The sequence below is a fragment of the Dipteris shenzhenensis genome, chromosome 9 (assembly GCF_047967505.1).
Source record: "Dipteris shenzhenensis isolate YYH24624 ecotype China chromosome 9, Dip_SZ_1.0, whole genome shotgun sequence".
In the NCBI taxonomy this organism is placed as follows: Eukaryota; Viridiplantae; Streptophyta; class Polypodiopsida; order Gleicheniales; family Dipteridaceae; genus Dipteris; species Dipteris shenzhenensis.
The window spans coordinates 1,417,282-1,441,830 of record NC_141604.1 but is presented as its reverse complement, the minus strand read 5'-3'; the positions used below and the strand labels follow the sequence as shown (position 1 = coordinate 1,441,830).

General features: G+C 43.4%; 1 protein-coding gene across 1 annotated transcript in view; it reads left to right on the top strand.

Moving 5' to 3' along the window:
• Positions 1–10,117: 10,117 nt before the first annotated feature.
• LOC147898051 (long-chain-fatty-acid--[acyl-carrier-protein] ligase AEE15, chloroplastic-like) overlaps positions 10,118–24,549 on the top strand; it is a 250,532-nt gene continuing 236,100 nt past the window's right edge. Inside the window, exons 1-2 of the mRNA XM_087379362.1 lie at positions 10,118–10,592; positions 10,958–11,149. Coding sequence (XP_087235488.1) covers positions 10,386–10,592; positions 10,958–11,149 — 399 coding nt within the window. The 5' untranslated portion in view covers positions 10,118–10,385. The remainder of the gene's footprint in view (positions 10,593–10,957; positions 11,150–24,549) is intronic.

The window sequence follows — 24,549 nt, the reverse complement described above, 5'->3', positions numbered from 1 at the left end:
TTTTTGTGAAGAGCATTGTTGAGGTGGGATCTTTTGCTCTTTCCTTTAATGTAGTTGTCCCCTTCAATCAGATGCCTCCTATTGAAGAGACTTTGCATGTCTCATTGGGTTTCAAATATTGCATTGAATTACTTAATCACTTCTAGTGCGATATCACATATGATGGCATGTTTCTTACCCATAAGAACACCGTTTCTTTTTGTAGTAGTTGTAGGACATATACTTGCAACATGCTTTGTTTGCTTATGACATATGATGGCATGCATCTTCACCCTCCCTTCCATCTCTCAGTTAAACCTTCTTACTATGCTTTGAGCCAAATAGAATGTCAATTGACATTTCTGCAATTTGAAGCTCCAAGATCATTTAGCTCATCATACAAAATGAACTTCTTGTCAGTCTTGCTCACCAACCAAATCCATCCCTTTACCTATGTAGCTTGGGGGGATGAGCACTCGATTGGCAATTCATTAAATGCACTTCCTCAAATCACTTTCTTCAAACTTGCTCCAATCAAGGTACAAGCAGTGGGGTGTTGCTATTGGTCTCTCACTTTAAGTTTTTAATGTTGCTATCGGTTGGTCTCTCAATTTAAGTTTTAAATGTTTGTTGCATGGGAGTGTGTACCATGGCTTTGCTATTCTAAAATTTAAATTCTTTTAGTATTTCCTCTATTATGGTTTCCACAACTATCTTTTGGTAGTATGAAAAATTTCCTTTACAGTATTTTCTCTATTATGGAACTATAGCTACCTTTTGGTAACTATGAGTTGAGTAATGAAATTACATGTTAGCAAGGATCTTTTGTTTGTTTTTATCCTATGATTGAGTTTTGCCTACCTTTATTGAATGGTATTCAAGTTTGATTATCTATACATGATCCAAACAAGGATAAAATAAGATGCAAAATTTATATTGTATGCTAAAAATTTCCTTGGGCATGTTAAGATGTCCTAACCAAAAAGATCTATTATGATTAAAAAGACGAAATAATGTTTAGTACTATTACTAAACAATTGTGAAAGTGGAGTTAAACAAGCTACTTTGAAGATGGTAACACTTTAGTGCATCCAATCAAGACTTACTTTGCCTTATTTAAACTCATATTGAGCATCAATGTGTATTGGTATCCCACAATTTCACATTGTGTTACGTCAATTGTAATACCGTGACATCGGTATAATGAGGAAACCATGAGGGCTTGACAATACTTACCTGTGTGGCTAATGAGGGCTAGGGTCTAGGGGGAAATCCTAGGCCTAGGCAATTAATGGAAGGGTGCATTAGTTGAACATAAAGAGGGGTTTAATGGTAAGGTCCATTTGGACACATGGCACCATGAGAGTTGGCCACTTGGGAGGTATTGGGCTGTGTGGGAGGATCTAGATGACAAGCTGGCTAGAAGGGGGTGGAGAGGAAAAAAACCCATGTACTAATTTTGGGTGAGCTAGCAGCTAAAGGTCTGGACCGTGGCTGGGAGGAAAAGACTGAAAAAAGCCCTCGAGTACAAAAGGTCGTAGCATTGGTATTAGAGCCCGCAACGATGGATTTTTAGCGTAACAACAGCCCGCAATGGTGGATTTTGGCATAGCAACAGCCCGCAACGATGGCGCAGTAGTAATTTAATAGCGTAGCAACAGCCCGCAACGATGGAGTTTGGAGAACCGTGTGCACTGTGCACTATCCTCTATTCTGAAATTCAGTTGTGGAACGAGACTGCAGGAGAGTTGCGAGTATGAATTTTTGAAGATTTTCAAGACTACCTTACGGCCATCGTCAACAGAGCACGACTAGAGAGGGCGTCACCTCTATGTTGCAGCTTTGATTACCCACACTTTCAGAGAGTCAGAGATCTATACTCCAGGGACTTATGGACTTTGGAAGAAGCATCGATGATTCGACGCTTATGTTCGTTGGTCGGCTTGGAGACTGCTCAGAAAGCTTTGTGAAAAGCCACGTCATCTAAGGTCTATAAGACCTTAGAAAAAGCCACATCATCAAAACCTTTTCTACCCCTCTTCTTCCTAATGTTTTTATTTTTTATTTTTAACCTTTTTTTCCCCTTGTTCTTCCCAATCTTCCTAACCTCGCCATTTTCAAAGAAGAAGATTGGAGATTGGTTCGAGGAGTTTGAAATCGAAGAAAGCAAAAGAACAAGATTAGGAAGTGACATCGCAAATTAAAAGAGCGTGAGGATGACTTGATTTCAAGGACAAAATCTAACGCTTCGAACAAATACCAGGAAAGCGGGCATCACATTTTTCTCTTTAACATAAAGCGCTTTGTTTTTTTTAATTTCTGAAAAATATACGTCTTTAAAATGACAACTCCATAAAGGGATGGTAGGATTAGGGAGGCCAAGGAAAGGGCTAGAAAGGGAAAAGCAACAATTGGAAAGGAAATACATGAGGAAGTACAAACTAAAATGCAAGAGAATAGTGTGGAAATGGAGGATATTGATTACGGTGATTATGGGATTCCGTATGCAGAATTCACTAAACTTGAAACTCGAACGCAAAATATAGAAACACAGTTAGGGGTTATCAGTGAAACATTAAAAACCCTAGCTAAAGCTATAACTAGGATAGCCGATTCTCAATCGGTATCTATTACTGAAAAATCACCGATTCCTCCTAATCAAGTTGAGAGGTCTACCTCTTGACTTAGAGAAACCTCGAACATCCTTAAGGACTTAAAACCGCCAATTTTCAATGGGGAAGAAAAGGAGCATAATAAAGATGCGATTAACACGTTCTTACAAAAATGGCAAGACTTTCATCGACTCAGGAATACACCTCCTGAAAATCAAGTCGTGGAAGCAAGTCTTTCCCTTGGAAATAAAGCCTATAAATGGTGGATGAGCCTCAGGGAGAGTGATAAAATTCCTAGATATTGGACTGAGTTTGAACAAGCCTTCCTAAAAGAGTTTTTACTGGAAAATGAATTAGAAAGAGCGTGGGAGGCTTGGGGCAATTGCACTATGGGTAAAAACACTCTAGTTCAGTCCATAGCGAATTATAGGGAGGCAGTCCTTAAGCTGAAGGGAATTGATGAATTCCAAAAGATAAGGGGTTTCATGAGAGGTCTCAAAGACACTTATAAGGTTGAGGTGAAAAGAAATTCACCAAAAACCTTTGAGGAAGCCATTAAGTATGCCCAAATATACGATAATACGATGGGAAAATTTAGAGTTGGAACTTCAGAGCAAACGAGTTTTGTTCCAAAGTTCAATAAATTCTCCAATTTGAAAAGGAAGGGGCACTTTAAGAAGGAGGTTCCTCAGGCACCACCTAAGAAACCTCAAACACTAAATTATCCTCTCTTAAAGAAAGAGGATTATGAAAGGGCTAGGCAAGAAAATCTTTGCTTCAAATGTCTGGGCAAAGACCATGCTGCTTGGAACTACCCAAAAAATAAACCAACGGGAGCTAAAGCCCCAAATAGACCTCCACAAAAACAAGTGCATGTGGTGCAAGTGTTACTGCTCAATGGTACTGAAAAGTACACTGAGGTAGAGGTCTATCATGAGGATAGCACCCATATGTGCTGTCTATCATCGGCAATGTGGCAACCCACCTTTGGTCCTCATGATTTGATGAGGATGCATGCAAAATTTAAGGGGCAAAGAGTAAGAGTGATGGTCGATGATAGTGCAACACATAATTTCTTAAACTACTCATTAGTTAAGAAATTAAAATTGCCTGAGAGTCCCAGTGCCCATGAATATGTGGTCTCTTTGGCGAAGGGCAGTGATAAAAAAGTTTGTGACACCATGATATATGGTGTAGAAATGGATATTCAAGGCTATCAGGATGCCTTGGATTTCCAAATCATGCATCTCGACCGAACAGATGTAGTGCTTGGTCGAGAATGGCTATATAGTCTTGGGCATAGCTTACAGAGGAGTTATCTTAATAACTCCATTATGTTTGAAAAAGAGGGTAAAGTCTTCCAGATTCAAGGAGAACATGATGTGCCTAACTTTCCTCTTATTTGTTCGATGCAATTGGAACGACTACTACACCAAGAAGAATGCGAGGTATATCTTTCTGAACTTACTTTTATTAGTGATTTTATGTCTTCTGCATCGGAAAGAAGTAATGTTATTTTTGATAATGTTAAAAAGTATAAATCTTCTTTCAATGATTTAATGTTTGAATTTAAAGATGTTTTTCCACTTGATTTACCTGATGGTTTACCTCCTGAGAGAGAAGTAGATCATAAAATAGATTTAATTCCTAGATCTACCCCTGTTTGTAAACCCCCATATAGGCTTAGTCAAACGGAGAAACGTGAGGTTGAAAGACAGTTAACATAATATCTTAGGAAGGGACAAATCCAACCAAGTAGCTCACCTTGGTCTACACCAGTTTTACTGGTAAAGAAAAAAGATGGTACTATGCGTTTATGCATAGATTACCGAGCACTAAACAAAATCACCATAAAAAATAAGTATCCCATGCCTCGTATTGATGAGCTCTTTGATCAATTGCAAGGGGCAAAATACTTTACTAAAATTGATTTAAGATCAGGATATCATCAAGTACGAATTAGGGAAGAAGATGTCCCTAAGACATCATTTCCTACTAGGTATGGGCATTATCAATTTAAAGTAATGCCATTTGGATTAACAAATGCTCAATAACTTTCATGACACTTATGAATAGTGTCTTAAGGCCATATCTAGGGAAATTTGCTGCAGTATTTCTAGACGATATCCTTATTTATAGTAAAACCAGAAAAAAACATTTGGAACATTTGCAAAAAGTGTTTCAACTATTTAGAGATAATTCACTCTTTGCAAAAGAATCCAAATGTGAATTCTTTGCAAAAGAAGTGAAATACTTGGGACATATAATATCCCAAGAAAGGGTTCGTATGGACCCTGACAAAGTAAGGGCCATATTGGAATGGCCACATCCTACAAATCTAGAAGAATTACAGATATTCTTAGGTTTATCAGGATTCTATAGGAGATTCATCCAAGATTATGCTAAGATTGTTGTTCCGATGACGGACCAGCTTAAGGGGAAGGGAAGCACCTTCATATGGGATGAACCTCAAAAGAGAAGTTTTGAAAAATTAAAGGTAGCTATAGCGGCAGCTCCTTTCTTAAAAGTAGTGAATCCCAATGAACCATTCGTGGTTGAGACAGATGCCAGTGATTTTGCTGTTGGGGTAGTACTTATACAAAAAGGCCAACCAGTAGCTTTTGAAAGCAAAAAGCTAGATCGTGTCCAACGGAATTACTCGGCATATGAGAAGGAACTATATGCTATAGTCTATGCTTTAAAGAAGTGGAGGCACTATTTATATGGTGCAAAATTTGAGATCATCTTTGATCAAGAAAGCATTAAATGGATTTGTAATCAACCAGAGCTTAAAGGTAGAAAAGCTAGATGGGCTGAGTTAATGCAAGAGTTTGATATACAATTGACATATAGGAAAGGGAAGTTTAATGTGGTAGCAGACTCTCTTAGCCGAATGCCAATTGTTAATGAATTGAGTTTTACTCAATTTCAGAATGATTTCCTAGAGTCCTTAAAAGGGAAATGTGAGTTTGATCCTCACTTCTCTGAAATATGGAAAGCAATTAAAAACAGGGATCCAACTAATCGAGAGGCTTTCACTGAGGAGTCACATGGAAATGGCGACACACCACATGTTGGTGATAAAGGACTCAAGTGGAGAAAATATACTATTGAAGATGGCTACCTACTCTACAAGGGTAGAGTATGTGTCCCGGATGATAATGACATTAGGCACCAAATCCTTTTTGAATGTCATGATAGTCCGAGTGCTGGACACCCGGGAATTCGGAAGACATATGTGCTTCTAGAAAGACAATTCTTTTGGCCTGGAATAGGTAAGGACGTCCAAGATTATGTATTGAAGTGCCAAAAATGCCAGGTCAATAAGGCTGAACGCCTTAAGGTAGGAGGTCTCCTACACCCATTGGAGATTCCTTCTGGCAAATGGGAAAGTATCTCCATGGATTTCATTGTGGGACTACCTAGGACACAGAGGGGGCACAACTCTGTGTGGGTAATTGTGGATTGGTTGACCAAGATGGCTCATTTTATTCCTGTCAGTGAAGATGTTAAAACTCCAGAATTAGCTAAGCTATTTGTGGAGCATATCTATAGACTGTATGGGCTACCCACCGATATTGTTAGTGACCGGGATAGCAAATTTAAGAGCCATTTTTGCAGGGCTGTGTTTAAGAGGTTGGAAACTTCATTGAATATAAGCACCGCGGATCATCCATAGAGTGATGGTCAAACTGAAAGGGTCAATCAAATCATTGAGGATATGCTTCGAGCATATGTAAGTAAATGGAAAACTAATTGGGAATAGTATTTGCCCATATTAGAATTTGCATATAACAGTGCCAAACATTCAGCTACAGGTTTCAGTCCATTCATGATGATGTATGCATTTCAACCTAAAGCCCCAATGATAGTGGGACTTGAAAAAGAGAAGGTTCAAGCGGCCAAAGACTTTCTTGAGGATATGAATCAAATGCTTAAGTTAGCTAAAGATAGCATAAGAAGAGCTCAAGATAGAGCACGGAGTTATGCAAACCCCCACCGTAGAAAGTTGGAGTTTGAAGTAAATGAGAAAGTCTACCTTAAGGTACCTGAATCTTCAGAATCTCTAAAAATAGGTAAATGTCCGAAGTTGTCTCCTAGGTATTGTGGACCATTCACAATACTTAAAAGGATGGGAGAATTTGCTTACAAATTAGCCTTACCTGAGGGATGTAGAGTACATCCAGTTTTTCATGTTGGTAGGCTAAAAAGAAAATTAGGAGATGATGATAATCTCATTGGAAATGAAGTCCTAGTTAAACTTATTGAACCCACATCTTTACCACATGAATCAAAAAAAATTTTAGATACACAAGACAAAAGAGCGCGACATACTATATGGAAAGAATATCTGGTTAAGTGGAAAGATAGATCTAAAGAGAGTTCAACATGGGAAAAGGTAAGCAGTCTCCAGAGGAGGTTTCCCAATTTTGTTTTCGAGGACGTAAACAATTCTTAAGGGGGAGGGAATGTTACGTCAATTGTAATACCATGACATCGGTATAACGGGGAAACCATGAGGGCTTGACAATACTTACCCATGTGGCTAATGAGGGCTAGGGTCTAGGGGAAAATCCTAGGCCTAGGCAATTAATGGAAGGGTGCATTAGTTGAACCTAAAGAGGGGTTTAATGGTAAGGTCCACTTGGACACATGGCACCATGAGGGTTGGCCACTTGGGAGGTATTGGGCTGTGTGGGAGGATCTAGATGACAAGCTGGCTAGAAGGGGGTGGAGAGGAAAAAAACTCACGTACTAATTTTGGGTGAGCTAGCAGCTGAAGGTCTGGACCGTGGCTGGGAGGAAAAGACTGAAAAAAGCCATCGAGTACAAAAGGTCGTATCATTTTGGTCATAGCACATTGTAGGGCAACAAAATTGATAAATTTTGTACCAAGGAAACAAAGACCACTATCGTGAATTTGATTATGTCCATTCTCATGTTGGAAACATCTTTTAACAATTAATCTTATCATTTGAAACTACATATGTTGTGGGTCTTGTGTAAGTTGATAACGTGGTTATTAAAAAGTAATATTGAAATTACATATGATAGCACATGAACTGACAATGATTCAATTTAAAAAAGGATGACATGATGTGTGCATAAATGGACCTAGCTACAAGCCACGAATATTGGTAAAAAAGCTCATTATAGAAAGGCATTGAGAATCTTCTATCCAACAATGACACTAACTTTACAAAATTGGATACTCATTTCTCCACAAGAATACCCTGTAGAATCATAAGATTAAATACACTAGAGTTTGTTCTATTACCAATTTGCAAAATTGATGTACGTCATTAGTATTTCTAAAACGTGACATGATAACAATTGAGAGTGCAGATTCTAAGCATTCCCAGCTCACTTATCATGTATTGTTCCAGCACTTGTGTTGTTTAAGAGGTTGGTAGGTTAGTCCTTTCTCCTTGATTTGAAGAAAGAGGTCTTATATAGTTGAATTTGGCATGGCATGGATGCCTAGCCAATTACTTCACCAACGATGGATCATTTCCCTATTTTGAGCTTTGTAAATATGGGCACTCCATGCACTGGACAACTTTAGTCTATCCCTTCCAAAAGACTATTTATATTGTTCTCTATAGTTCTCAAATGCATAAGAGAAATCTTCTCCATCCCTTTAGAACTTTCTATTATCTTTATAGTTTTTGAATGAAATTCTCTAGGACTAGAGTATGCTATTCTTTTCACCATTTTGTGATATTTACTCAAGAAAAATTTGTCATTTACTAAAGAGAAATTCTCTAACCTTCATGTATGTTGAGTGAATATATTAATCTACAAGTCATGCAATGCACTATTTATTTTCATATAGTGTTGTAACCATGTTTATTGGAACACACACATGCTAATTAGCTTGAGACATGCATGCAAAGTTTGCACATGGGCGCATCCTTGATGCTTGCAATAGACAACAACATGCACGTTCACACGTGTGTACACAGACATGTATATGCATATATACATACATAATGAACGCAATATTATGTATGATGTTGGATGATATTTCAAATTGCTACTCATACAAAGGTCTTATCATGGTTAGATGGCTTGAAGGTGACAGCTCGAATATTCAATATCACATCGAGCCTAGAAAGAGCCAACATTTAGACCCACCAATGACAAATGATATCTTAGTGGTCCAAGAGAGCTATCGCTACTCTTCCTTACCACAACCATAAAAATTAAGTCCCAAGTCTTTTTTGGCATTCTTTGTAAGGGGAGCTATGCATTTAGGGTGAATCTTGCATTTCATATGAGGCTATATTTATAGAAGACAAGGTTAACTTTACAATGCTAGTGATAATTTCTCCATAGAGTGCTTAAATAAAGTGTTTTTTGCACAATTGACAATATCTATTGAAATTTTCATCCAACTTTGCAAGTTGCCAAATGACACTCTTTTATTACACCATTATTATTTGAACATGCAAGTAATATCTCTTCAACACCCCTCGCCCCCCCTCCTTGCCTTCAGTCCTCCTTCCGAGGTTGTTTCATTTTGTATGTTCGTAATTGGGTTTTTCATGGTCATCTATGGGGTTTGACTTATTGTTAGGGCAACCCAAGATGGTTACCATTTACCAAATAGGTCTAATAGAAACGTAAGGATAAGATGGGAACTTGTTTCAAATAAGTTACCCCACACAGTTTAAGGATTATCCAATTGACTTTGTCTGCACGTCAGTTTGTTTGAGTTATACAGGCCATATGTGGTATTCTCCATCACTGAAGATGGTGAAGGCATTACTTGTTAGTCAAATCAATCTAGATTATTGATCATTACTTGTTGGAAGGGAAAGAGTGTTGACTTTCGATTCCTAGGGAGAATAAAGGGTGCAAAGTAAAGTGGTTAAGACTTTGAAGGGCATCTTTCTTTAAATATATGCCTCAAGTACACGAGTGTCCACATGAAGTTGTGGGAGTGAGGGTATGTTTACTATTTGCCTCATGTACATGCTTGTCATTGCTTGTCCACATGAATTCCTCGCTCTTGGAATATCTAGGGGCCTCTAAGGGGACCATGATATTGATGAAGGGAATTTCTATCTTTATGGATGTTATGAGTGTGTGGAGGTGGATTCTTGTTATGGGGCAAAGTCAAGCTAGGAGTTGTGGAGCATCATCACACATAATGCTAGAATCTATGCAAAACATAATCTGGCTTTACAAAATGCAAGGTGGTTTGTGAGATTTTGCCATGGCGGAGGCCACCTTTGGGAGGCTTGGTTGCCCAAGGTTGGGTGTAGAAACAGTTGTGTTGCATCCTCTGACAAAAGCTTACCGACAGAGGAAGCGCTAAAGAGTGAGGAGACGACGTGTCCCGAGCGACAGATTGGAGAGTTTGGTGAGAAGAAGGAGAAGAACAAGAAGAGGGCTGTTGTGAAAGGAGTGCAGTCCAAGGTGTCCAATTGGCCAGGTAGGATGCGTCCACGTGTGAAGTCGAGTTGGCAACAAAAGGCGAACCAAAAGGTTTGATCGTCTTCCTCATCGAGCCACCAAATCAATGACGAGATTCGCCATCCGCCATAGCCAAGCTTCATCTTCAACATTTTCCATTTCTAGGCGCTTTCCCGTTACCTTCGCTTCCATTTCCTCACTTCTCGGTCCATCTCCCAATCCGCACCACTCCCTCACAATCGCCGCATCACTTTGGTTGTTGCAGCACCAATCTCGAATCCCTACACCATAGCCTGGAATTTCGCCCCTCCCCCCCCAAGTCCCCCTTCCCAGCCCCTTGCCTTTCCTCCTCCTGCTTCCCCCGCCTTCCTCATGCTCACCAATATGTCCTTCGCAGTCCCCCTTCATGGACTTCCCAACGTCGCAGGCGACTCCAAGCACCTAGGTTCTCAGAATGTCGCCTGCAGGATGCAACGTTTGCAGCGGCAATGGGAGAGATTACCTTTGATAGGCGTTAATCGGAATCTCCTATCGCACCGTCACGCGTATCTTTTCGACCGATTGCGCTGCACCGTTCAGGTGCACCGATTGGAACTTTTTTTCTCCCCCAATTCTAGAAGTACTACCGTCTTTCTAGTTCCCGGTAGGGCTTTCGACCATGGTTTTTCGATCACAGTATTGAAGACCGCGCGCGTCCTGCGTTAACCGTTCGCGCGGTGTCAACATCAGTAGAACTTTTCTATTAATCCCATTGCGCGTTTGCGCTTCCCGCCTCACTTGGCAGCGGATAGGATTCCCCCCCGCCCCCCCCCCCCGGCCCTCTCTCTCTCTCTCGCGTATATTTCGGTGCGTTTCAACAAAGGCATCGAATGACTCTGTTTTGTTGTATTGAAGATTGCGTATCCAAGGTCTCTGACATCACTTACGTTATATAAATTCTGCAGCCTTTACAAAATGTAGATAATACAAGGAAGATTGCTTCAGGACTGGAAGCAAGTCAAAGTGACGGAGTCTTTGGGTCAACCGAATGGAAGGCTTTACCCGATATTTGGAGGACAGCTGCGGAAAAATTTGGAGACAGAACTGCGCTTTTCGATCCTCATCATCAACCTGTCACGCGGATTTCATTCGTACAAGTAATTGGAAGATTAAACTGTCTTTCCCGTTTTTCGTAAGCGGGACTCGTTCGGAACATTTTCGTCTTAATATTAAACACGACGCTGCCAAAAAGTTCTCGCTGCTTCTTCAAGATTACTGGTCCATAATTGCAGTGAACTTTATTCGTTTTCTGTTTGTCTCCTCATTCGAAAAGTGTTCTTTCTGGCTCTTACTCCCACGACAATAGCGCCGTTGGTCTGCGAAAAGGCTAGTGCGGGTCGCCTTCACCGTAATGTTTCTGAAGTTCTTGGTATCAATTTCATTGGACAGAAAATCCGTGTTCTCTCACTGGATTGTAGCGCATGATTTTTTTTGGAATACCAAAGGAATTTTCGTTCTTGAGAAATGGGCATACCGATTGGGAATTTGACAACGGCCTGTTAAAATTGCTTGAAAATTACCCCCTTAGAACACGTACCTTTTAGAATTTTTTTGAAGAGAATTTTGAAATATAGAAAATAAGGGTTCAATGGTGGGCAGTGGAAATGCTACTACAAGCACAATTTCTTCAAGACCAAATTGAAACGAGTACTCTTTTGAAAGTCGTTGAAAAGAAGCAACCATTCTGATCTCAAGCTCAAAGAATGGACTTCATATTGTAAAAATAAACCATTTCAACAGAATTCGAAAGTTTAGCGAAATTCGAAAATAAACCATTTCAGCAGAATTCGAAAGTTCTTGTTAAGACCATTTGGTGCATAACATAATGGATACAATGGAAATAGAATTGTTTTGTTAAGGCTAACTTTAATGTAACTGGACTAGTTATGCTAAGCTTACTAACATAATGTCCTGGATTCATCTAGCTATATGCTTCTTCCGTGTTAGCGGACATGCAAATTTCACCTTGTGAAGTTTTCATCCATGGTGCAGCCTGCTGATATTGCGATAATCCTTTCTATCTTAAGTGGTGCATTGCCCTATCAGCTAGATTTAGATGCTCATGTGGGACTCCATATGAAATAGAAGCTGCTGGAAATTCTCTCTGATCAGAGCATGAAAAAATCCTGCAATACTCTTGAAACTTTTTATTCTGACAGACAAAGCCTATTAGTTGTTGATTATAGATCAAAGAGTCTAATCTGGCATCTCATGGGCAGATTGGTTCGAGTGCCTCTTAGGGTGTCCATGGATCATGCAAGCATATTTTGCAATAGACATACCTTTCAGGTGTTTGATGCTCCGGGGGAAGGAAGAGTTGTGTGGCATTGCTGGCTACTTGGACACCCCTGAATGTGAGAAACAACCCCCCATCACATAGTGAGAGTTGGGGCTTTGACAGCAACTTCCACTTCGAAAATTTAACAGTTTAATGAAATTTAGAAAAACAAACCAGTCTAAAGAGAGGGAGTAAAGGCCGAGCGACAACAGAGAATGTAGACCGAGTCACGAAAGAAAATATCAACCTAAAGGTTCACGTCAAAATTTTGGAAGCACAATTGGATCTTGCCTCCGAAAAAGTACTAGTTTCAAAAGTAAAGCTCAATGATGTACATGGTGAGGTGTCCATGATTTTTTACGGTATATGGCAGCAGAGATATGAGCTCTAGGCCGAGGAGGTGCTGCAACTTTTGGCCAACCCACCGAGCTCTCTCAATCGAAGATATAGAAAAGGGATGATAAAGATCTGGATTCAGCAGCTGGGGGGGCATCGATGGCAAGGATGACCCCAAGAGCTTCATCAGTAAAGCCCACCCCAGCAAATGAACATCCACCAGCACCAAGGCAACTCAATAAGTGGAATCCTAATGACAATTGATTCAGGCAACTGAACTGGCGCGCAAATTGTTTTGATTGAGAAGCAGCCTATTGCCGAGCTCCGAGCATAGGAAGCTAGCTAGGTGATCCCTTAAAACTAGGGAGACATTCAAGCCGTGAAGGGCAACAATGAAGGATTGGTCTTAAGGCTATGCATGTAGTTGTTGCCATACTCACAGATTACATACTGCGCAGGGGTAACAAAGGCAGTTGAAATACCTCTCGCTCTTGAAAGACAGCAATTACTCTTTGATTCACTATGAACCTCCTTCGTAAAAGACAGCAAGCACAATGAAATACCTCTCGCTCTTGAAAGACAGCAATTACTCTTTGATTCACTACGAACCTCCTTCGTAAAAGACAGCAAGCACACTTCCCTTTTTGCTCTCCCTCTCTCTCTCTCTCAACAGAGACACTAGGGCCCAGGACAACATGTCGGGCTGGACCCCCCCAAGGTATTTTATTACTTGAAGAGAATCTGTTACAAAAGTTCAGCGTAGAGCTGTCTGATACACCCTCTAATCCAAAGCGTGAATCCTTCATTACAAGAGCTTCAAGCTCATTTCAAATTGGCAACATGCCACTTGTCTAAAATTTAGACTAAGTCCTATTACATGCCACTAAGGGCCATTCTGGAGTCTTCAAAGCACTTGGTCACACGAACCGCCTCCTAGATGCTTATTAGGCTCTCGTAACGCTTAGGAAAAATAACTCTTCCTACCTGCAACAATTAATTAAAGCGCACCACCATGGCACCCATTAATTGTTAGCGCTTTGCATGCAAATAACACACTGTGGACTAATTCTAGTCACGGTGGGCGTCCCCACTGAATACATGTGCACACCTAAACAAATATAAAAATATATATTTATTCTATGGTTGACCGGAGTCAACACTCTTGATTATAATTAAGGAGCTTTGACCAAGGGTCGAGGCGCCTTAATTATAGCCAAGTCTCTCCAACCGAAGTTGGCACAACTCTCCAACCGAAGTTGGCACATCTTGGTTAACCGGGGTTAACCCTCTTGGTAATAAACCAAGTCTCCCCGATCGAAGTCAGGTTTACTTGACTAGAGTCAAGTATCTTTGACCGTAGTCAATCCTTTGACCATTAAAAGAACTCTTTGACCATAATTAACACATATAAAACTCTTTAATTATGATCAAATAAATGGTGAACTATACTTTGACTTAGGATATTTACATTGTGGTGACAGCAGTCCATGCATAGTCAACATCAATGTGGCGGTGTGCCAAAGAGGAACAATGGCATCACGCACCATGTCTTTGTATGCCTCATGCTGCAAGTAGCTATTATTTATAATAAGCAGCCTTTTATCCGGTAGGCTATCATTTTTCACTTCGTAAAAAGATAGCGGCAACCAAAGTGGAGCATAATATAAATGTGGAAATGCATAATCAACCCACATATAGCAAGTGTGCATCATATTGCATTAAGCATATACCAATGATCCAAACATTCCCGGAAAGCTGACCGCTCGTTATGCTGAAAATTATAGCTAGGGAACAAAGCTTGTGTCTCTTTCCAAAGAATGGCAAGCCCCAACTGGAGGAGTAGTTGAGTCCGATGCACATGCTCCGAGGCTAGCATGTGCTATCATTTTTCACTTCGTAAAAAGATAATGGCAACCAAAGTGGAGCATGATTTAAATGTGGAAATGCATAATCAACCCACATATAGCAAGTGTGCATCATATTGCGTTAAGCATATACCAGTGATCCAAACATTCCCGGAAAGCTGACCGCTTGTTATGCTGAAAATTAAGGGAACAAAGCTTGTGTCTCTTTCCAAAGAATGGCAAGCCCCAACTGGAGGAGTAGTTGAGTTGATGGCTTTCGCCAAAATCTTGTAAAAAGTGCCCAATAAAGTGATGGGTCTCCATTGTGACACTAGATTCCTATTACCTGCCTTTGGGATGAGATGAATGAGACCATCTGTAAGTGAGTCAGGCATCTCTCCAGAGTCCCACACGCCCTGCAGGGCTAATGTAATGTGATTACCAATTAGCTCCCAAAAAGTAATAAAAAACGAAGGGGTAAGTCCATCCGAACCTGGGCACTTGCCCTTGTGACGGGCAAGTAATGCAGTCTTGAATTCTGCATTGGTGAAAGGTGCATCAAGAGAAACATACATCTCATCACCAATACAAGGATACACTGCCAAATAACCTCTCTGGCAACATCTATGGCATGTGTGCCCGGATCTGCAGTAAAAAGGGATGCAAAAAAATATGAAGCTACACGCATGACGGCATCAGGATCTGATTGTAACACCCCGTCTTAGTCAACAAGCTGCGAGACACTATCTCTACTATGTCTGGGTCAATGAGTAGAGAAAAAGTATTTGTTGACCCTGCCACCCATCTGAATCGAAAAGGATTCCCGTGCATGAAAGGCATTCTCTGCTCTCTGATCCAACAATATCTGTATATGAGCCCTTGCTGCAGCAAGGCGCTCCTGAATCCAAGCATCAGTGGGCCTCTTCTGCTCTTCCCTCTGAAGGGGCGCTAACTGCTGGCGTATACCAATCTCACGTCTGAGAATCTCACGTCTCTTGGAATCAACGACTGTATGATAATAGTCACTAATTCCGGATAAGGCTGCAGCTACCTGAGATGGGCGGACAACTCCACCCTATATGTGAGAAACCCAAAACTGTAAAATATCCTCCGTGAGGCTCTCCTTTGCATAAAAGGCATCCGGAATCCTGACACTGGCAGAGCGTCCTCTCCAATGAGGTTCAAGAATCTGCAACACCACTGGAAAATGATCTAAAGTGGTAACCCCAGTAGAACTGGATACAGATCCGCCTTTGTCAAGTGCCCAATCATCTACATAAAATCTGTCAATACATGCATGGATGGGCATGTGTACGCTCCTGTTCGACCAAGAGTACACGAGTGACTGTGGCATAACATGAAAGGCATCATCAAGCCAAGTGTCCCTGCCACTATACTGAAAGAGAAAGGCATCCCAGATTGCCCTCTCCAAAAGAATGAATTCCACCTTGTCTGCCTCCCTTTTTGTCTGATGGTAACTCAACCATGTTGAAATCGCCACCAATGATCCAAGAATCTGCAATGGGGGCCCAAGATAGTAACTCCTTCCAAAAGGAGACTCACTCCCCTCTGTTGTTGGGGGCATACAGATTGAGAAGACCAATCTTATGCCCTCCAATCAAAATAATGATGCATTGAGCTCTTAGAGGGGGAGATAATACCATGACCAGCAACCAAGGGTAAAATAGAAGGAGAGACCGAAATGCAAGTACCTCCCCTTGTGCCTATAGCAGGCGACCAGAAGGTATGTCCTGAAAGAAGTTTGCCAGATTTAGAGCAATCACTGGCATCCAACTTGTATTCTTGGATAAGAAGGATATCAATAGCACCTCCAGTGACACCTGGATGAAGCTGATTCCGGATCAGCTGCCTACGGCGATGGTGTGGAACTCCGCCTAGGTCCTGCATGTTCCAGTTGACTATCCTTATCGACAGGAGGATGCTGGGTGGAAAGGCTTACCCGACCTAATAGAGGAGACTAGCTTCCCTTGGGCCGAAACACTCTTGCTGAGGGCAGGAAACTCAACAAGTGAAAGGATCCCCACACCTGCTGAGGGGGAGGCCCTATCAAAAGGAATCCCAATGACCGGGACCCCTAAGGTGGAGGGCACAAACTCCTCATCATCCATGAAAGTCGCCGAGTCTGTGAGTGCCGAAAAAGAGTTCCTGAGAAGCAAGTCTGGCCGAGGAGTGCGAAGAAGACATGCACTCGTGGAAGATGGAGGAGAAGGACCTGCCAGGCCTCTATCAACAGAACTGGAGTTGGGGGCTGAGGAGGCCTATGGCAGGGCTGAAGAGGAATCTGGAGTCCTCATCTGTGCATGCATTCCCTCGGTCGTCCTGACTGTGCTAGGAACAGTCTGTGGGGAAGAAGTATCGGTAGCCCCGTCATGACAAGAAACCAAAGTGACTGGGGTTGGTACTGGTGCATCTAAAGGCCCCTCCTGACATGGAACTATAGTGTCTGGGGCTGCAGCAACATCTACCTCTGGAGTCTGGATGGCGTCTGTTTGAACCAGATCAAAGGTCTCCTCCTGAGGTAAAGGAGCCGCTCTGATCGCTCTCCGTCGTGGTACTGGATGTGCTGCGGGCTTTCGGCACCCTGCTGCCCCTGGTGGTCCTGGGGTGTGCGAAGCAGGGCGCCCTGCTGCTCCTGGTGGTCCTGGAGTGCGTGGTACAGGGCACTGGGGAGGTGCAGTTGAGGTAGTACGTGAAGGAGCTGCACCAGAAGACCTCTTGGGTCTTTTTCTCTTCCTTGGGCAGTCCCTAGCAAAGTGCCCAAGGGTCCTGCAAATCCTGCACTGGTCCTGTCTACCTGCAATCTTGACTCTCTGTCGAAAGAGAGAGCCATATGGGCGTTGAAGCACGATGTGGTCGTCTGAGATGTTAGGGTCAGAGACAATGACCCTAACTTGAGGCACCCCGTCCGCTCTGACTGCCTCTGCCGAGGAAGAAGGCATGCCAGGAAGTGGGGGGATCTCAGTGACCACTCCGAATGTGGCTTTGATAGTAGCAAGAAGTCCATGGTAGACCTGAGGAAGACCAGGAAATCTAATGAACAGTGATGTGACCTGACTGTCCTCCTCGACTAGATTGAAGCCCAAGGTGTAGGGCAAAAGAAAGATCCTCCTCGAATCCAAAGCTAGAGGATTAGCTTTGAGAACAAGGGCTGTGGACTCGTGGGAGTCGAAAACCACTTGGAAGAATCCACGTCCCAAAAGTCAAATATCCTTGAGGTGTGGGGCGAGATCTCCTGGTAATGCCGCCAGCATCCAGTCTCTGGCCTGTGATCTAGAAGGGTGTGACCCAAAGATCCAAGCGAAAAGTGATGTGGAGCCTTCTAGTTCCACATCTTTCTTGAGCTGCTGCAACTCGTCTTCTGAGAAAATGACGGTTCTCGCGGCCGGTGGAGGTGGACGAAGATTGGCTGAATGGGGATCCATTCGCCAATCGAAGTGAAAGGACCGATTCAAACACTGAAAAAGCTCCATCCGTGAAACTGCTGCCCAGGACGCCGTGGAACACGGGCGCAGGAAGAAGGAGAATAGGAGAAGAAGAAGAAGAAGAAGAATATATTATCGTCCTCTAAAGACCAAAAATCGGCCTATGGGACCTGAGCAATACAAAATCCTCGTACACAAAGTCTCCTCCCTTGGAGGGGAGGGTATTAAGAGAAACTACCTTTATGTCTTAGGTGAGTTTCTGTGCTTGAAAAGCTTATAGACAAACGTTCCTAAAGCTGGGGGTGACCCGCTATGTAGCATATCAGCCAGTCTGTTATGTCCCTCGAGAAGAGAGCTAAATGCTTTCCGGATGTGGGTATAGTAAGGGCATATCATTACCATGTGTTCTTCAGTTTCTGCCATTCCCTGGTCACATAATTGGCATATTCTGCTCTCTTTTGGCATATCTTTCCATCCTCCTATTTCAATCTGCAGCTGGTGTGATCGGGTGCGAAGTGAGGCCAAAGCTCTTCACTTATGTATTGCCATAGGTGTGCAAATGTACTTCTGCATGGCTGTTTCTCTTCCTGTATAAGTAGCCCAATATTCGGGGTTGATAAATGTATGGTAGTACTCAAACTTATCTCTGTTTTCAGCTGTTTGCCTTTTCCTGTGTAGTGCATTCAGCAGGTCATGATGAAAGGCATCCTCATCTACCTCCTCTGGAGAGTAGTCCAAGTATCTCTCTACCTCCCATTTTTGGAACCATTTTTTTAAATCTAGTGCCCATCCAGATGCCAAAATCTTACCCTTATTCGTCTTTTGGGACTTTTGACTTTCTACCCATGCCCTCTTTGGCAGCCTTTCATTATTCATGCCCTTGACCTTTGTGATGTATCTGAGTACTCTCTTGAAGGCATGCAACTCTATGGGTATGCATCCTATCTCTAGGAGTAGGAGAGAGTAGGGTGTGGTAGCCTTGATGCCAAGGTGTCTTCTAATGAAAGATTTCTGTATTTTTTCTACATCATTCCATTTTGATGATGGTATACTCCCCCCCCACACCTCTACCCCATAGAGCACTGTTTGTACCACATATGCCCCATAGAGGGAAGGAGAGAGAGGAAGAGGAGAAAAGGAGCCGGGGGGGGAGAAGCTAGGAAGGGAGGGAGCGAGGAGGGAGAGGGAGGGCGGGGGAGAGGAAAGGAAAGGAGGGGGCGAGATAGGAAGGGAGGGAGGGGGCTGGCGGGGAAGGGGAAGGAGGGTGGGGGAGAGGAAGGGAGGGGGCTGGTTAGGAAGGGAGGGGTGAAGGAGGAGGCGACGGGGGAGAGGAGGGGGGCGGGGAGTGTAGGGGCAGCTGGCAGGGGGGGGAGAGGGGAGCGGGGGGGGAGAGGGGGGGAGAGGAGAGACCTTTCCAGTGGGCACAAGCGGAGAATGAAAGAGTTGCATCTGATAAAGCAGGACACAGCATTTCAGCTTCACTTTGAGGATCAACGTGAGAAAGAGCATGTGCAGCATCCTGCATGATCCCCTCTGCAAGGGGCACATCCATATTCTGAGGAGAAGGAGGCTGATGATGCTAAACAAAAGTCGGATCCTAAACTTCTTCAACAAGAGAAAGATTGGCTTGTGATTTTTCTACCTTCCTCCAGTAATGCTTTGGAGCAGTAAAAGAAGGCTTATCCAAGAAAGCCTTAGCAGAAACCGGAGGAGAAGGAATAGTAACCTTCACAGTGGAAGGAGTAGGAGAAGCAGGCATTGAAGCAGAAGGGCAAGCACGTGCAAAATGACCAACCTGCTGGCACCGATAACATGCTGTAGGAGAAGAGGCAAAATGCAGCTTGATGCGCATCGGATGGGCAAATCCCAAATCAAGATCCAGAGTAGAGGGCACGGGCTGCATCATATCCCATAAAATACAAAGGCGAACATCCCGGGTAGCCTACAAAAACTCCTGTCTCGGAACATGTAGAGGCCTCCCCAAAAGCACTGCAAGAGTAGGAAGATGCTGAAGAAGAGGCAGAGGCAATGCTTTGAGGGTAATCCAGACCGGACAGTGAGTCAGAAGAGAGGCAGACGGATCAAAAAGCGGATCCTAGGGCATCACATAAGCAAAGAATATCAAGGCACATCGACCACCTCCACCCACACAGGGCATTTATGTTGAAGAAGACTCTGATAATCCTGTGTAGGCATCCATGGCTACACATGCACTAGTGATTTCCACAAAACAATGAAGATTTTTCCAATAACTATTGCTTATACTGAGCATATTGAAGGAACATGTGGCAAGCTATCTCTAGGAAAGGAAAGGAAAGATTGCAAGCATAATGGAAATGAACTCAAATGGAAGTAGGCAATAGCAATGAACCAAAATACTCACATGTAGATAGCTTGATGTTAACTGATATGAAAAGACTCAAGACTTGTACAAGACTATATAGTGTGAGCCTCTAGACTCTAGAAAGTCACAATGCATATGGGATGATATGAAAAGACTCAAGACTTGTACAAGACTATATAGTGTGAGCCTCTAGACTCTAGAAAGTCACAATGCATATGGGATAATCTCCCATATGACATGTGGCACTGTCTAGGACTCACTAGACTTTAAAATAAGTCCTAGGGACCTAGGACACACAAATACACTCACTTTGACTTCATATTCCAACATCCCCCCATGAAGGAAAGGTGAGGGAATACTGGAATGAAGCCAAGAACAGAACATGACAATGATGGAGTCTACTGCTTTGTGCACCCCAAGTAGCTCAGAGGCTCAAATGAAGCATGGCTACCTGACGAACACATCGGTATAAGGAATGCACCAACATCCTGGAACTTGGCCAGGCCTGATAGAGAGACCGATCAAAGCCAATAGAAAGGCTCCCACAATACACCCCCCCCTGGCTTCATAATAGGACTTGGTAGGAAGCCACACACCACTCATAAAGGAAATAAAACATCATTTGAGGAGGACTATACAAGGCTGAGAACCTCTATCGACTCAAGGACACAAGACTCATCATTACAAGCATTTAACTTAGCCCATAATTCGTGAGCAGTAGAATCAAAATCAAAATGATGAATAACTTCATCACCCAACCTCAAACCAATGAGAGAAAGAGCTTTGTCATTCAGATTCTCCCAGTGTGCAATTTTCTTTTCATTTGATTGTGGCTTTTTCTCCTTGCCACTAACAATATGCCACACTCCATCTTTCATAAGTACAAGATGCATCTTTGTTTGCCATGTAGGGAAGTTCTTACCAGAAAACTTCTCGAACGAAATGATAGTTGATTTGGAAGACTCCATGGCTGGAAAAGAGTAGAAATGCAAGTGTAACTATGGAAAGATCACCTTGGTAAGTTCTTCATGAGCTGGAACAGGTCTGGAGCTTCTTCATGGCAGAGAGATGGAGAAGTGGAGCAAAAATTTGCAGGCGGAAGTAGAAGGACATGGCGGGGAAAAACTGTAAAATCAGCAGCAGCTCCAAGAGAATGACTGGCAGCAGAGGTCAACGATAAAGAGGATGGACACCTCCACGTTGAGCTGGCTGCATCATGCTTGGGCTGTCAAATCATTGAGCTCGAACAAAATCCGCGCGCAGAAACAAATTTCGTCACTCCTTGCAGGAGCTATAACTTTTCACAGAAAACTTGGATTGCAATGATGTAAAAACGACTTAAGGTCCTCTACAACTTTTCTAAAGACACAAAGCCGTGATTCTACTTTCGGATCCAGACAGAAGCGTCACATCGTCCGCAGGTCACAGAAAGAGCAATAGAAATAGCACCACTCATCTCCATCTCCAACTCCATCTTCTATGTATTGTAAAGAGTATAGAGCCCTATCTTGACGGGAGCTGCGAGCTGCTCCCTGTGAGCTCCTGCTGAGCCGCCGCGCCTCCCCTGATTGCCCCGCTGCTTCGCCCTGTCTATCCCCTTCTGCTCCCCCTCTGCATTCCCTCGCCCTCGCCACCGCACTCTGCCTCTGCCTCCTCCCCCTCCGCTCACTGCGCCGCCTCCTCCGCTCTACCTCCCGTCACCCCCACCTCCTGCCACCTCCGCCAGCATCGTAGCCTCCATCGCCTCCGCCTCCACCTCCGTCCCCCACTACCTCCGCCTCTTTCGCCTCTCGCTTCCTCCTCCTCTCCCCCGTCGGCTCCCCTCTCCCGCCTCATCTCCGTCCTCTTGTCCTCTCCTTCCTTCCTTCTCTCCGTCCTTGCCTTCTCTTCCCCCCTCCTCTTCCGCCTCGCCCTCCTTGCTCTTCTTCTTCCACTTTCGTCCTTGCCCCCTCCTTCACCCCGCCTCGTCTCCGCCTCCCCCTCTGACGCTCTTCCTCACCCTTCTTTTTTTTTCATCTTCCTCCTTGCAGCGGGAGCATTTGTGCTTGTTAAGGCGAAAGAAAACCTTGGGCTCTATGGCAACACCCTCGAATCCCACAGCCGTTAAGGTTCTTCTTTCCCTAGCTAACAAGCAATAGGTACAGTAGGCAGTTCAGTCCCTCGAGGACAAGGCGCTTGTGGGCAGAATTGTGGGTCTCACGCTTACACGGAGACATGTGCAAGAGTGGATCCAGGCGAGCTTGGCATTAGAGGGAGACCACATCCAAGAGGTCACTATCTATGGACGAGGCGTTTCCCTCATCCAGCAGAGCTCCCTCGACACTACCTCTATCAGAATTATTGTTATAATTTAGCAGTGACCAATGTAATGTAATAAGTAGATTAGGGGCACTTTTCCCTCACTCGGAGGTTTTTCCCCCTAACCACAGTTTGTTCACTAACCGTACGGTTAGTGAAGGATAAGGTTTTATCACTTAGACAAAACCTATCACTCTATTCAGTTGTACTACACTCATCTATTGCAACTATCGTTTTCAGCTCTCTCTGTCTCTCTCCTGTTCCTGCTCTCTCACTTTGCTCTCTCCCTTGTTCTCACATTTGGTATTAGAGCAGTGTTCCTTCCCGGACCTGCTCCCAGCTCCTTGCCCAAGCTCCTCCTGCAAGTGACCTGCCCAAGCTTCTGCTACTGCATCGTCGCCGTACAACCCCAGCCCGTATAGCTTTCGTACCATTTCGTATAGCCACCGTTGGCTGTTCCGTACGTTCGTACTAGGCCCTGCCGCCCTATGCCATCTGCATGCCGTTCGTACCTACTACAGCGCATGTTCTGTACATTTCGTACACAGGCGCACACTCTGCCTGTACATTCTGTACAATTCGTCGTTGCCAGACCGTACAGCCCCCGTACCGTTAGTCGTACAGCTCGTCACTCATGTATAACTGCAGCGCATGTTTTGTACTGTTCACGTACACTGTAGGCAGTTCGTACAGCATACAAACTTTTGTACCTGAAAGCAACGTTCGTACATCGTACAACGTATGGCGATCGTACTACTCTGTCGTACGACGACTGTACACTTGCCAGCTGCACAGCTCACGTTCTATGTCCGTACACATCTCCCTGCAGCAGTCCGTACTAGTACGGGACTGCTTCGTTTGCAGGTGTTGTGCTAGAGAAGACTCTCTGTGCAGGTTATTTTCTTTGCAGGTACATTTTGTAGGGAGCCATTGTTTGGCAGAGCAAATTTTTGGGCAGATTTGAGCATATTCTTTGAATTGGGCATTTTGCAAAATTTGGGGCTTTTCGTGGATTTGCCCCAATTTCAACTCAATTTCACCTCAACATTTGAGGCTTTTGCAATTTCACTGCAATTTTGCAGTGAATTTTGGGGCTTTTGCAGGCAAAGAGCAATTTGTGCAACATATGGGGCTTTTAGACCATTTGCCCCTTTCTGGTTGCAATTTAAAGCCACAAATTGGGGCTTTTGTGTTGGGAGAGCAATTTTGCAGGTTTCAGTTCACATTAATTTCTGTGAGTGTTTTGAAGCACTTTTGGTAGGTTTTGGGAGAGATTGGATGCTCTGGCAGATTTCTGACAGAGACATTACAGAGATTTGAGTTGCATTTTTAGCCAGTGTTTGGCTGTATTTTTTGGGATTTGTGCACTCCATTCCCAGTAAGGGAATTCAGATTTGCATTTGCTATTTTCTTTCTCAGACATGGCCCAGCAAAATCAGAATGATATCCAGTTCAGTGGTCTCTCACAAGAGGATAAACTGGATGGTACCAACTACTCCCTCTGGAGTTTTATGGTATGCAATATTCTGATTTCCCGTAATTTGTGGGACTATGTAAATGGGGATGAGTTCCGGCCAGCAAATGTGGCACCTAATACCCCTCCCCAACAAGGAGGAGGCAGAGGTCGTGCACAGGGTACAGCTGCAAACACAAGTTATTGGTGCAGTTATACCTACCACTCCAGAGCAGAAGAGATGGGATTCACGTGATGCTTTAGCTTTGTCGTGTATTTCTCTTTCAGTGAAAAGATTCATCATTCGGCATATCTGGTCGTGTAAGACCTCAAAGGCAGCATGGGATATTTTGGAGAGCATGTATGCAGCTCGGAAAGATGCCAGGGTGTCTTTTTTGAAAAGAGAATTGTCTCATACACATATGGAAGAGGGTGACTCCATGTCAGTGCACCTCACAAAGCTACAGGACTTACGAGAGCAATTGCTGAATATTGATGAGA